A 16,434-nucleotide genomic window follows, 5' to 3' on the forward strand; every position below is an offset into this window, starting at 1 on the left:
CGCCAAAGTTGCATCGTACGCTGTATGCATCCCACAGTATCACGATTGACCCCAAGGCATTTGAGCAAAAAGAGAATGAGCTCATGAGATGTTGAGTCGAATGCCTTACGGTAGTCAATCCAGGCCATTGACAGGTTGCGCTGACAGTAGATCGCGTCTTGAATGACACAACGATCTACTAACAGATTCTCTTTGCAACCTGACAGGCCTCTTTTACTGCCACGTTGTTCGTATATCTGCTGCCATACAGGATCTATCTCCTGTAGAATGCGATTATTCAAGATTTTTGTGAAAATCTTATAAACTGCATTCAAACAGGTGATAGGCCTGTAGTTTTTCGGGTCGGACAAGTCACCTTTCTTAGGGATGAGCACGGTTCGCCCTTCTACAAGCCAGCACGGAATAGGTTCGTTGCCTCTGATAAACGCTGTAAAAATCCGGGCCAGATGATTATGGGTAGAAGTAAGTTTCTTCCACCAAAATAAGTTAATGCCATCTGGACCCGGAGCAGCCCAGTTCTTACCATTATTCAGAGCCAAACGAACCTCTTCCACGCTGACTTCAGGGCTCTCTTCACCAGCATTGTCGTTTTGATGGTGGCGACAAAATGCCTCGAAGTCGTTGAGAGCTGGAGTGTCACGATTCACGTTCGGTTGATCACCATACAACTCGGACCAGAAAGCTTCTACTCGCTCGATAGATGAGGGATCGCCAGAAACAGATGTCTTAGGTGTCAGAAAGCGTGAAGGACTTAACCGAAACAAAGAGTTATCGGTAAGCCGCTTCAGCTTTTTCTCTAGTGACTTTTTAGCAGTCACCAGAGCCCGCAACCTGTTAAGGGAACCTTCTTTGATGTTAAGAAGATTCTCCTTATTCAGTGTGTGATGTTGATATCGTAGTCCCGCCGCAATCCGGCGGACTTTAGGCGTAAACGCTTTACGAGCATTTACGTACTCAATCACACACTGAATGCGGGAGACATGTTTCCGGAGATCATCAATCTTCAGTGAAAGCTGCCCAATGCGACCTCTCATCTTAGCCTCAGGAGAAGAAGTATTATTTCTTGCCGGAGGTAAGAGTGAGGAAGCAGCATCATAGACAGCTTGATTGATGGTGAGTAGAGTAGAATCCTCCTGAATCCGAGTTGATAGCTCGTGGTTTTCCGTGTCAAGTAGATGTTTTGGGTAGTGTATCTTTTTAGAGATACATACTTGTCGTCTTTCAAAATCATTGTCGGCGTCTTCGGAAGAACGGCATCTCTCCTGATGTAGCTGTGCTGGAAAAGACAGACGGTGAGATACTCGTCTGTTAGATAACAGTGATCGTCGTGTTCGCCGGAGGTGAGAGGCATAATCACGCAGATGTTGTTGTGAAAAATGGCTATGGTTAGGGTGCATATCGCTCCAGAGAGCATGCATCCTAGCCATGTAACCTCTCCGCTCCGGTTCACTGTTATTATAGCACATCAGGAGATCGACTCGTAATTCCTCCGTCCACCTAAATGCAGTCCGTTGTTCGCCAGGGTCGTCATCATTCGGAATCTCGGTGCTCCGCCCAGCTAGTCGGTAGCCCTCATCCGAGAAGGGCCGGTTGTGGGGAGCACTTCTGTGTTCAGGATTATCTTGAACTCAGTTTACTTTACATTGGGGAGTTAACCCAATGCAAAGGTTGTTGTGCGCTTTGTAGGCCAGCAGATGGAAGGCCAGCCTACTTTGCCCACGATGCGCCACGGGGTGAATAGAACCCCCGCTGGCCGCACAACATGCACCGTGGGCATTATTATTATTATTATTATTATTATTATTATTATTATTATTATTATTATTATTATTATTATTATTATTATTATTATTATTATTATTATTATTATCATGTGCAGACGTGTTAATACATGCTCTGTTATTAATCAGTTATTTCTCAGGTTATAAGTTACCTATAATTAAAAATCTGTGTTTGGCATAATCGTTATGCATTATAGTTTTTTTTTTTATAAATTTTGAAGTTTTAACAAATAGCAATATTCAACAAATATTTAATTAAAATTTAAAGGTTAGAATCAGTGGATCTGTGTTGACATTATTCATATAGTGAGTTTCGGGTCTACGATTTATCTATTCAATGGCAAACACTAGTTTCTGTAATAAAGTGTACACCTGTTTCCGATGTAAGAAAACGATCAGCCGCATAGTAGAAACCTGTAATGTATGTCTCAAGGATTTTCACCCGAAGTGTGCAGACTTCAACTGTCATAAGATTTATAATTAAAAAAATCAATTAGTGAAATGTACTGGTCCGTATACAACATTGGAATTACAGTCCATCTCTATTAAAGTTTTGAATATTAACATGCAATCGAATAAAAATAATAATACGATTACAAGTGGTGTTTTCAAAGACCAAAATATAGATTCAATTTCCTCGGGCGACATAGTCGATCTTAATGATGGTTATGGCGATACACAGATAGAGTTTATTTTGGGTAAAGTAGACGAAATCACTGTTAGTAACATGAATAGTATGAAAGAATCTCTAAAAAAGTGTATTCAAGAACATGTTTTAGAAATTAAAAATTCTCTCAGTGAAGTTTTATATCATGAAATGTCGAAGTTTTCTAATGAATTAAGAAATGATTTTAATGCACTGAAAACAGCAGTCATGAATTGCCATATGCACGAGATGGATTCTGTCATAAATGATGACAATAATAATAATAGTGGTAATAACGGTACTGGTACGAGTGATGGGAGTAGGAAGAACGATGGTAGCAGTAATAACAACAAGAACGTAACCTATAATACAATTACCAAAAGAATATTAAAACCACAAGTAGAGCGAATTATAATTAAAGCTCAGAACGTATCACCAACAACTAATACATTAAATGTAATAAAAAGTAGTATTGACGTTATTGATCTTGGTATCAATATAAAAAAAGTATCCTCTGAATCGAATGGAAATGTTATTATTGACGTGGAAGAAAATTCCGATAAGGTTAAGTTGACTAATGCTATTCATAATAGACATGGTGATGCGTATAAAGTTAAAGAAATAAACCAACAATTTCCTAAAATTAAAATTGTTGGTTTTGAAGACAGTGTTGTACAAATAGATGAATAGAAATTAGTTGATGATTTAATTTTACAAAATAAATGGAGTCTTTTAGCTAACGATGTCAAGACAGGATGTCCAAAATGTTCAGTTAAACTTATTAAAAAATATAAAACTAAAAATTATACTAGTTCCATAATTATGACAGTGAGTCCAGTTATCCACAATTCAATAAAAATAAACGGAAAAGTCAGATACGGGTGGAATAACTATAGGGCCTATGATCATGTAAATATATTCAGATGCTTCAAGTGTTGGGGGTTTGACCACACTGCCAACAAATGTATCAAAGAAGAAATTTGCCGAATATGCGCAGACAAACATAATGAAAAAGTATGTAGCAAACAAATTAAAAAAAGTATAAATTGTGTGGAATTCGTGAACAAACAAAATTTGAAAAGTGATAATATTGATGTCAACCATGAAGCTACAGATAGGAATTGCAACTGTTTATTGAAGTATATGCAAGTGAAGCAATGTAATGTATTATATATTAATCAATAACAACTAGCTACTCATGAAGTAATAGTCCAAAAAAACCACGACTTATGTATTATATCAGTGAATGTCAGTGGCCTACTAAGACACAAAGACGATATTGATATTATGATCTGTAAATTTAAACCGGACATTTTATGTTTAAACGAGACACATTTCACAGAAGATGTGCTGGGTAATGAGATCGCTTTTATCAACTATAATATCGTTAGAACTGACTCCAACACTAATCGAACAGGTGGAACAATTACTTATATATTAAAAAATCACAAATATAATGTATAAATTAACACAGCCGAAGATATTGAAGGATCGTGGTTAAACTGTATTCAAGTAAAAACAATAAGTGGCAAAATTAACGTATGTAATATTTATAGGTCGCCAAGTAGTAATATTAGTCAATTTTCTAATAAAATAATTGAAGTAGCCGAGAAAAAAATTGAAAATGGTAAACTTATTATAATGGGTGATTTTAATATAGACTTAATATAAAATAATTCTTATGCAAAAAAGTTAGTGAACGAAATGAGGTATTTAGGCTTGGAACAAAAAATTATAACTCCCACGAAAACGACCTTCAACTCAGAAACAATTATCGATCTAGTGTTTACAAATTTTAATATTTTAAGTGAAGTTTATGACAAACCCAGAATTGCGGATCATAACATTTTATGTGTTAAATTGAAGAGCTTAATTAATAATAATAAGCAAGAGAATATATGGATCAGAGATTATAGAAAATTTAACGATAAATTGTTTCAAAACGAAGTGAAAAATAAATTTGATAGTTTTAATGTTGCAGAGTTAGCCAATAGTAATAACAAATCAGAGTATGATAGTTGCGTAAATAAATTCAATAGTAAGATGGTTAGTATGATTGATAGGTTGGCGCCGATGCATAATAAAACAATTAATTAATTAAAAACCTTAGACTGGATGTCAATCCGGCAAAGAATTGTATATAATACGCGTTTGTTTATACATAAAGTGAAAAATAAATTGTATCCAGCTTATTTATACGATGAATTTAATTACAACTGTGGTAACGTTTGTTATAAACTTAGAAATAATAGATCGGTTCGAATTATGCGTACTACAACAATAACGGCAGAAAAAACAATCACTTATAAAGGATTAAATTGGTATAATCAGCTACCGAACAATGTAAAAAATGAAGATCGAATTAAAATATTTAAAATTGAGCTGAAAAAATATATTAAACAAAATATTGGTTATCTGCAACAAATTTGATAAATTACGAATCTAAATAAATAAATGTAAATGATAACAAATTAAAATAATTGTAAACAAATTATATGAATAATGTAAATAGCAAAAGCTAAACAACAATAAATTATATATTATTATTATTATTATTATTATTATTATTATTATTATTATTATTATTAACGTGTTTTTACTGATAACATCAAGGAAGTACAAATCGATGCCTTTCTACAACCAGCAAATTCGTTTTAGGTCAGAAGGTAGTTCGAAACAATGGAAAGGGTGAATCTTAGGTTAATCTCGTAAAATAAGAATATTAAAAACGATAACTATAACAACAACAACAACAACAACAACAACAACAACAACAACAACAACAACAACAACAACAACAACAACAACAACAACAACAACAACAACAACAACAACAACAACAACAACAACAACAACAACAACAACAACAACAACAACAACAACAACAACAACAACAACAACAACAACAACAACAACAACAACAACAACAACAACAACAACAACAACAACAACAACAACAACAACAACAACAACAACAACAACAACAACAACAACAACAACAACAACAACAACAACAACAACAACAACAACAACAACAACAACAACAACAACAACAACAACAACAACAACAACAACAACAACAACAACAACAACAACAACAACAACAACAACAACAACAACAACAACAACAACAACAACAACAACAACAACAACAACAACAACAACAACAACAACAACAACAACAACAACAACAACAACAACAACAACAACAACAACAACAACAACAACAACAACAACAACAACAACAACAACAACAACAACAACAACAACAACAACAACAACAACAACAACAACAACAACAACAACAACAACAACAACAACAACAACAACAACAACAACAACAACAACAACAACAACAACAACAACAACAACAACAACAACAACAACAACAACAACAACAACAACAACAACAACAACAACAACAACAACAACAACAACAACAACAATAATAATAATAATAATAATAATAATAATAATAATAATAATAATAATAATAATAATAATAATAATAATAATAATAATAATAATAATAATAATAATAATAATAATAATAATAATAATAATAATAATAATAATAATAATAATAATAATAATAATAATAATAATAATAATAATAATAATAATAATAATAATAATAATAATAATAATAATAATAATAATAATAATAATAATAATAATAATAATAATAATAATAATAATAATAATAATAATAATAATAATAATAATAATAATAATAATAATAATAATAATAATAATAATAATAATAATAATAATAATAATAATAATAATAATAATAATAATAATAATAATAATAATAATAATAATAATAATAATAATAATAATAATAATAATAATAATAATAATAATAATAATAATAATAATAATAATAATAATAATAATAATAATAATAATAATAATAATAATAATAATAATAATAATAATAATAATAATAATAATAATAATAATAATAATAATAATAATAATTATTATTATTATTATTATTATTATTATTATTATTATTATTATTATTATTATTATTATTATTATTATTATTATTATTATTATTATTATTATTATTATTATTATTATTATATTATATTATTATAAATTATTATTATTTCTTTTCAAGTTAAATGCTCAGGGGGTTATCCCCGGTAGTCCGACTCTACCGAGGGCCTCACCTGAGCGCCAAATCGTTATTGCTGCGATGCTTCATCAACAAGATGATCAGCATGCGCAGCAGGCCAAGTTTCGTTGCCTTAGGAGACGGAGGGATCCAAGAATTACAGCCTTTTGCATCCTCGATGCCAGAAGCTCAACTTGCGCTGAACAAGTTGGTATTCTAGCCAATGCAGATACAAAAGACTGTTTCATCCCTCCAAGGACGCCAACAATGAGGACGACAAGTTTGACACGGTAGCCGGGGTAAAGTTTGCCAATTTCAAACAGGAGATCCTGATATATCTCGCGTTTGTGCTCTTCTTTAACCGTTATATTATACTCAGCAGGTGCTGAGAACTCGATGACATAAATGTCACGAGTGGTTTTATCGAAGAGCACAATATCAGGTTTGTTGTGATCTATTTTCCGAGTTGTTGCGAATGGCACGTTCCAATAAATGCGGCAACGGTCATTCTCAACAACTTGCGGAATATCTCCTGGCAAGTAAGGCAGCACTGGTGTTTTATCGATACCGTGCGTATGTCGAAGGTGGTAATAAAGTACTCGCAGAGCAGCATTATGACGCTGGATGTATGCACCTCTTGCCAGCACAGGACATGCTGACAAGAGATGCATAAGCGTCTCAGGATGTTGCTTACACACCCTACACGATGTGTCGGGTAGCTGCATCTGGAGTACTTTCGCACGGTATTCGAGGGTATTGATTACACCATCTTGGCAGGCAAAAATATATCCTTCGGTCTCGGACATCAGGCCAGCTGACTTAAGGAAGGAAAACGTCAGCTGGGTGGACAAGCCATGGTCACGCACGTGTTTGAAGAACACGCTGTGCATGGACTTGTCCATGTGTGTACTGAGCAGTTTTTGCTGCTCAGCATTCCTGACGACACTCTTAAATTCCTCCTTTGGGAGTTCAATAAGAGGGTTTACTCTTCCGAGACCGAGGGATTTTGCCGCGTACTTTGCTGCCTTATATAAGAACGCTCCCTTCTGCAGATTCTCATGACTATGAACAATCTGCATAAGGAAGTCGTCCTCATCTGCAGTGAAATTGACAACTTCGTATGTTAAACCCAAAACCAAACGATCGTGTAGACACTCCAAGCTCTGTAAACCTCTCCCTCCGATGTGCCGGGAAAGGTATAATCTGGTGACTGAGGATTTAGGGTGCATGCTCCGATTGATATTCATGACTTTGCGTGTCTTGATATCGAGATCTCTGAGCTCTTTTCGGGTCCATTTAAGGACACCGAAAGAGTAGAGTAGTACTGGAACAGAAAGCATGTTAGTTGCAGAGACTTTGTTTTTCCCGGAAAGTTCCGATGACCAGATTTTCCGGAGTCTCCGCCCATACTCGCTGCAGAGAGTCGTTTTGATTTTCGAGACATCCTGCATAGGACTCCCGTCAATCCCTAGATATTTGTACGACTCTCCGGCGTCAAGATGGTCAATGACGCTCCCATCTACTAACTCGATATCTTCGCGCAAATCAGAGCACTTACCCCTCACCAGATTAACGACCGCGCACTTGTCCAACCCAAAAGCCATGCCGACATCCCGTGTATACTCTCCTACGATGTTTAAGGCTGTCTGAAGGTGTTCCTCATCAGGAGCATATACCTTCAGATCATCCATGTAGAGTAAGTGGGTGATCGAATATTTCCGATCAGTTGGTGGGCCCACTGAGTATCCACGAGTACGGCGTAGCGCAACAGATATCGGCAGCAGTGAGATGCAAAACAGCAGCGGGCTCAGGGAATCTCCCTGGAAGACACCTCGCTTGTACTGTACAACTTCGGTCACACGTTTGTCGTTGCCACATGAAATGTGGAACCGTGTTCGCCAAAGTTGCATCGTACGCTGTATGCATCCCACTGTATCGCGATTGACCCCAAGGCATTTGAGCAAAAAGAGAATGAGCTCGTGAGATGTTGAGTCGAATGCCTTACGGTAGTCAATCCAGGCCATTGACAGGTTGCGCTGATAGTAGACTGCGTCTTGAATGACACAACGATCTACTAACAGATTCTCTTTGCAACCTGACAAGCCTCTTTTACTGCCACGTTGTTCGTATATCTGCTGCCATACAGGATCTATCTCCTGTAGAATGCGATTATTCAAGATTTTTGTGAAAATCTTATAAACTGCATTCAAACAGGTGATAGGCCTGTAGTTCTTTGGGTCAGACAAGTCACCTTTCTCAGGGATGAGCACGGTTTGCCCTTCTATAAGCCAGCACGGAATAGGTTCGTTGCCTCTGATAAACGCTGTAAATATCCGGGCCAGATGGCTGTGGGTAGAAGTAAGTTTCTTCCACCAAAACAAGTTAATGCCATCCGGACCCGGAGCAGCCCAGTTCTTACCATTATTCAGAGCCGAACGAACTTCTTCCACGCTGACTTCAGGGCTCTCTTCATCAGCATTGTCGTTTCGGTGGCGGCGACAAAATGCCTCGAAGTCGTTGAGAGCTGGAGTGTCACGATTCACGTCTGGTTGATCACCATACAACTCGGACCAGAAAGCTTCTACTCGCTCGATAGATGGGGGATCGCCAGAAACAGATGTCTTAGGTGTCAGAAAGCGTGAAGGACTTAACCGAAACAAAGAGTTATCGGTAAGCCGCTTCAGCTTTTTCTCTAGTGACTTTTTAGCAGTCACCAGAGCCCGCAACCTGTTGAGAGAACCTTCTTTGATGTTAAGAAGATTCTCCTTATTCAGTGTGTGATGTTGATATCGTAGTCCAGCCGCAATACGGCGGACTTTAGGCGTAAACGCTTTACGAGCATTTACGTACTCAATAACACACTGAATGCGGGAGACATGTTTCCGGAGATCATCAATCTTCAGTGAAAGCTGTCCAATGCGACCTTTCATCTTAGCCTCCGGAGAAGAAGTATTATTTCTTGCCGGAGGTAAGAGTGAGGAAGCAGCATCATAGACAGCTTGATTGATGGTGAGTAGAGTAGAATCTTCCTGAATCCGAAGCGATAGCTCGTGGTTTTCCGTGTCAAGTTGGTCTTTGGGGTAGTGTGTCTTTTTAGAGACACATACTTGTCGTCTTTCAAAATCATTGTTGGCGTCTTCGGAAGAACGGCGTCTCTCCTGATGTAGCTGTGCTGGAAAAGACAGACGGTGAGATAGCCGTCTGTTATTTAACAGTGATCTTCGTGTTCGCCGGAGATGAGAGGCATAATTACGCAGATGTTGTTGTGAAAAATGGCTATGATTAGGGTGCATATCGCTCCAGAGAGCATGCATCCTAGCCATATAGCCTCTCCGCTCCGGTTCACTGTTATTATAGCACATCAGGAGATCGGCTCGTAATTCCTCCGTCCACCTAAATGCGGTCCGTTGTTCGCCAAGGTCGTCATCGTTCGGAATCTCGGTGCTCCGCCCAGCTAGTGGGTAGCCCTCATCCGAGAAGGGCCGGTTGTGGGGAGCACTTCTGTGTTCAGGATTGTCTTGAACTCAGTTTACTTCACATTGGGGAGTTAACCCAATGCGAAGGTTGTTGTGCGCTTAGTAGGTCAGTAGATGGAGGGCTGACCTATCTAGCCCACGGTGCGCCACGGAGTAATCAAAATCTCCGCTGGCCGCACAACATGCACCGTGGGCATTTATAAATTATTATTATTATTATTATTATTATTATTATTATTATTATTATTATTATTATTATTATTATTATTATTATTATTATTTTTATTATTTTTATTACTATTATTATTATTATCATTATTATTATTATTATTATTATTATTATTATTATTATTATTATTATTATTATTATTATTATTATTATTGTTGTTGTTGTTGTTGTTATTGTTATTGTTATTGTTATAGTTATCGTTTTTTATATTCTTATTTTACGAGATTAACCTAAGATTCACCCTTTCCATTGTTTCGAACTACCTTCTGACCTAAAACGAATTTGCTGGTTGTAGAAAGGCATCGATTTGTACTTCCTTGATGTTATCAGTAAAAACACGTTAAACTTTATTTGTCGATTGAATGATAACCTACTCACAACACAGTTGTAATCTTTAAATCAAAATGAATGTTTAATTATGTCTATATAATATATATTATGAGAATAATTTAAATATCTTGATATTTAATGAACGCAATTTTACTTGAATTATTTTTTAAATTTAAATTGTTAAATGACACTTTCTATGGGGATTTATAATTTAACACACCTAGTATTATTATTAAAATTAATATAAAGCATATGTGATAATGGTATATATATAATGGTATATGTGTGTGTGTGTTTATGTGTGTGTATGTGTGTGTGTGTGTGTTTGTACATATGTATACATACAATAGTTTTCTGTAGAACATTTAATGTAATAAGAACAGAGTACAAAGTAGACTATGACTATTATCATCAAAGTTTTTGAAAGTTATTCGATTAAAATAATGAAAGTAAGTAGTCAATAAAACAAATAAAATCGCTGGTAATAAAACCGTTGTGAGTTAAGAAAAGTCATTACACACTTCCTTACATCTGACACATATTTTATACTTTTTATTTCTATAATTTACTTCAACATTCTTTCATCAAAATTTTATTACCTAATTTATCAGGAAATAAATTTACTTTATTTTAATTTTTAGTCAGGTGGTGGTTATTGATTTAAATGAGACTATATATTTATATACATTATACTGACAATGTAATGGTTTTATATTGACATATGTATAAATTATTTGTGTTATGGATTATTATTAGAAACAGCGGATAGGCAAAATAGGTTCCTTAATTTTTTTAACTATACACACAAGAGCAACATGGATATTCGGGGGTGATTTGGGACCTCTAAAATTTCTTGTAAGAAATTTTTAGCTGTTCAATCAACTTTAAATTCGCAATTAGAGTGAACTTACACAACTAAAATATTTAAATTTATTAAAGAAGCCATTTTGCCCTATTTTTATAATTTTTTTTACGATTCGTTAGAAATCCGTGTTTAGGGACCAAAAAACTTGAGGTGAAAAAAATTCACTACTTACATTTTTTTTTTGTAAGAAGTCCATTTTCCCCTAAGAGTATAAATTTATTTAAAAATCAAATCATTTCATGACATTGCATCACATATTTCTCACCGAAGTTAAAATTCAAAAGTTTTCCAAAGTTCATATAACAGAAATTAGTTTCTAAATCCTACTTTTAACTTATCTCGTTCTTACATAGTGAGATTGACGTTAAATATAACATGAAGACAAACTTGATAAATATAGTTGAGAGTAGATAAAAGCCAAATCAAATGTTTGAGAAGGATAGCCGCTTAAACAAGATACGATTCTCCCAAAATAATAAGTTAGAGGACAAAAACCGAAGGAATTTTTTGACCTCGGGTTTTGATTTTTTTTTTTTCGAGTCGTATTAAGTTAATATTCTAATTTTTGATCTCTTTATATTTTTAATGTAGACATAATGTCTTCTAAAAATATAACAATAAGTATTTTAAATTATGAATAACTTGTTTAATTTATATTGCACAACTCAATTGCGAAGCAATGAGATGTGTTCTGCTAACGCTTTCTCAGTCCCAGCTGATTCACTCACGTAAAAATCATATTTACACTTATTCAAACATACTTCCGACTAGAATTTTTCATAAGGACCTGACAAGGTTCTTACCAAGTTAACCTGATTTCACATAAGGTCCAGATCAGGATATCCTGACAAGGAACTGCTATGAATGTAACGCTTAAAACCCATGAGGTCCTTATCAGGATTACTTTTTCAGGTCCTTAGCAGGATATCCTCATCACATCCTTATCGGGGTTGCCTTATTAGTAATTATTTTTAAAAAAATATTAAATTGCGAAAAAAAAAATAAGAAAATTTTAATTCGATACGGAATGTGATATATGGTATTAAGAACATTACTTAGAGGATGTAAACATGTTTTTTACTGATGAAAAAATATCGATGACTGCTGGGCTCGAACCTGCATCCTTCCGATTCAAAGTCCTTGATACTATGTACTGCGCTGACACACATATAAGATCTTGTAAGTTTATATATTATATTCATTATGATGTCAAAGAATAACTGATGAAGAAATGAAAAATCCGTGCTGTAATGATTGACGTGATTTTCGTATAATATTGTTTCGTACTCTGTTTAATTTTTAGCATGTAAATAAAATATTTAAAGGGACTGGATAACTTTTTTATTAATAAGGATATCTAAATGTGGACCTGATAAGGAACTTGTCAGGTCGATCCAATGGCAACTAACTTTTTTTTTAATATGGATATCCTGATGAGGAACACGTCAGGTTTGCCCTGATAAGGCAAACCTTGTAGTAACCTGACAAGGTCCTTATGGTACTTCAGGCTAATAAGGAAAAAATTCTAGTCGGGCTCAACTAGAACAAAATTCGTACCAATTGAAAGATAATTTATTAATAAATAAAACGAACTCAATTTTAAGTCACTTTCTTATAAATAATGATTGAAAAAAATTAAAAATTTACAAAATAATTTGTCATGTCCATCAGTATGCAGGGATGTTGGTAAACACATAACTTCGACAATACATAACTGATTAATCTACTTTTTTTTTATTACACTTGAATTCTAAAATAAAAGAACCCTTTTGATAATCACTATCCAAATCCTTTTGGTTTAAATGTAACCAATAAAAACAAAATTGGCAATTACGAAAAAGTTTAGCTGCCATTTTTTCTTTCATCATTATTATTATTTTATTTTTAATACTTTTTTACAAATAGGAGCGTTATCTACTGATCACTTTTTGAGTGAGCAAGTGAGTTGTGCACGTTTGGACTTTCCAATTGTTTTTTATTGCTCTCAGTTACAGGTTTCATGGTTCAAGTAGTCTAAATTGAAACGTTTATTGAGGTATTAACTAATTGATATTTCAAGAAATTGTGACCTTGAAATGCTTGAATTATGATTCAATTAAAATATGATTGTTAAATTGATAATGAAGAAAAAATTTATTAAGAATTTGGTAGATGAATTCAGCAGTATTGGAATTACGCAAGTACTACAACGGTGAAAGTTTCTTAGATATGCACTGTATATATATATATATATATATATATATATATATATATATATACAGTGCATATATATATATACAGTGCATATATATATATATATATATATATATATATATATATATATATATATATATATATATATATGCACTGTATATATATATATATATATATATATATATATACAGTGCATATATATATATATATATATATATATATATACAGTATATATATATATATATTGTTAAACATGATTATTAATCGAGTCGTTCCACTTTCTAACTTGAACCAATATATTGCTTTTGATGATGTAAAGTAAGTTTAAGAAATAAGATAGAGTAAATAAAGAAAAAATTAAAAGAAAAATGAGAAATCGCGTGACTTAGAAGATTGTCACGACAGCTGACTCGCCGGAACTTTAAGCGGGAAAGAGAAATAGCACATTAGATATGCATGAACCCCTAGGATATTTGCATTAACAAACGAATGCATCGAGAAACAAATCAGAACTTTGAACTAATTTATTTTATCATTTTTTTTTTTATTTTTCTAAAAAAATAGAAATAAAATAAAAATTAAGAAAGTAGCATGACGTAATTTATAAGATGTTTTCTCACAATTTAATATAATTACGTAAGAATTTATATTGAAAATAATTTTATTGCCGGAGAATTTTATATCTCAGTATGTAAGCATGTAATTGAATGTAATTTTATATTATAAAATATATTTGTAGGCTGAAAAAATTATTACTTACATACAAGTATAATTAATTTTGATAACCATCAATGTTTATCAAGTAAAAGTAAATTATTTGTAAATAAAAAAAAAAAAAAATAGTTCTATAAGTTAAGCAGTATTTCGTTCATATTTATATTAACAAGTTTTGATATAAATTTATTTCGATATTCCAACGAAACATTTATGTTTCATCTTTATAATTAAAATATAATTTAATTTCAAGCGGCTGAGGCAGCCGTTCGGCACGCACGTTGCTCGGGTGATCACCAAAGTTAAGTAGCATCGAGCATGATTACTACGTGGTTGGATGACCGCTTAGCCACGCGTCGGGTTCGAACGAAGGTCTCTGATAGTTAAGCGCGGGATCAAGATCCAGTGATCGGTAAAATGGGAATTTTATCGACCACTGGAGCTTTACCTAAACTGAAACTGTACTGGCTAGGTTTTCTCTGTGGTTTTCCTACGCCACTGCACCTCCATTGCACAAAGGAGGTAGCAGGGCATCACCATAATGATGCAGTACAGTCATTAGCATAAGTCGGGCCACAGCCGCAAAAATTAAGTGGTGGAGTCAAAAAGTAGCAAGAAAGTCTGCGCGCCTACTTTCAGAAAAATTGAAAGTTTAAGTAAGGATCTATCAGTAACCCATACAAAGTCGCCGATGCGAAAAAAATCTACGATCGACCGAGGCTCGGCTACCAACGCACGGTCGAGCGTCGGTGCTCTATTATCAGCCTATGGCTGTGACACCATCGGTAACCGAACTATAGTAATAACAATGAAATCCGTCATCAGCCGATTCTCGATCGAGGATATGGAAAATTTTCTTTTGCGCATGCGCACTAAATATCACATCAGCTATTTTTAAGCATTATTTACCTGTATATACTTTTCATTAGACCAAAGCAATTCTTACTGAATATAACCGAAAATGAATTTATCGCTGTGATTAAAAAAAATTTTGTAATTCATAAAATCATATCTGACCGTGTAAGAAAATATCGGGCATTACAAAAATACATGGATAATAGATCTCAACCGCCTAATACACCCTCAGTGTTAATTGTTGATGATCATATTACAAATGATCGTGATCATGATAATTTACACAGTGAAACAATTGTAAATAATGTTGTAAGTAAAGAAATTAAATATAGTGTATTTACTAGTAATAATGAAAGTGATCAGAATAGTTTTAGTGATTGTGTAGATGATACACGAAGAGAAAAAAAAATTTTTTTCAAGTATTTTTTTTACTTATTTCTGTGAATACTTAGAATAAGAAATTTTTCCTAAATTGAAGTATAATATTTCTTATTTTTAGCAACTATTGCTTCGATCTAGTAATATATTACTAGATACATGAGTTACTTGTAACAAGCAATTATTTCTTGAATTAAGTTGACATATTTCTATATTCAAAAAAGCAGTTACGCAAACCAAGAAAAATCTTTCTTGGACCAAGCAATTTTTATCCAAGTTCGAGAATATTTTTTTCTCAAGTCAAGAAACTTTATTCTTGGCTAAATACATTTTTCGTATTGAGTCAAATAAAAAAATTCTTAAACTAAAATAAAAAAAATTTTTAACTAAGTAAAAAATTTCTCATCCCAAGTGATTTTTTTTTCAGTTTGAGAATATTTTTTTCTTAAGTCAAGAAACTTTATTCTTGGCTAAAGACATTTTTTGTATTAAGTCAAAAAAAAAGTTCTTGAACTACAACAAAAAAAAAATTTTAAACTAAGTAAAAAAATTTCTCAGCCCAAGTGATTTTTTTTTCAGTTCGAGAGTATTTTTTTCTCAACCAACGGAATTTTTTTTCATGGTGTGACGAGTCACAACATTTACATGTATAAAAAAAAATTATTAAAAGAGAAACAAATAAGCGCAAAAAAAAAATAATGTGTGTAAAAAAAAAAAAGAAATAAATAAAAATAAATAAATTTAAATGAATAAAGAGAGAGAGAAAAAATAAGGCGAGTGAAAATATCAAAGTGTGCAGACGCAGAGTGCAAAAGAAAAAATTAGTAAATATAAATTTTAA

General features: G+C 33.3%; 2 protein-coding genes across 3 annotated transcripts in view; one reads left to right on the forward strand and one right to left on the reverse strand.

Moving 5' to 3' along the window:
- Nucleotides 1–16,434, reverse strand: part of LOC130669047 (uncharacterized) — a 198,901-nt gene that overhangs the window by 116,329 nt on the left and 66,138 nt on the right. The gene's annotated exons all lie outside the window — the stretch shown is intronic.
- On the forward strand, nucleotides 2,347–3,117 carry LOC130667338 (putative uncharacterized protein DDB_G0287457). The gene has a single exon (XM_057468851.1). It carries the CDS (start codon nucleotides 2,347–2,349, stop codon nucleotides 3,115–3,117), a length of 771 nt encoding a protein of 256 aa, XP_057324834.1.

This window comes from Microplitis mediator, chromosome 5 (genome assembly GCF_029852145.1).
Source record: "Microplitis mediator isolate UGA2020A chromosome 5, iyMicMedi2.1, whole genome shotgun sequence".
Taxonomy (NCBI): domain Eukaryota; kingdom Metazoa; phylum Arthropoda; class Insecta; order Hymenoptera; family Braconidae; genus Microplitis; species Microplitis mediator.

Excerpts from the sequence above, each read along its gene's own strand:
- LOC130667338 (XM_057468851.1), top strand. The coding sequence starts at position 2,347 with ATGCAATCGAATAAAAATAATAATACGATTACAAGTGGTGTTTTCAAA.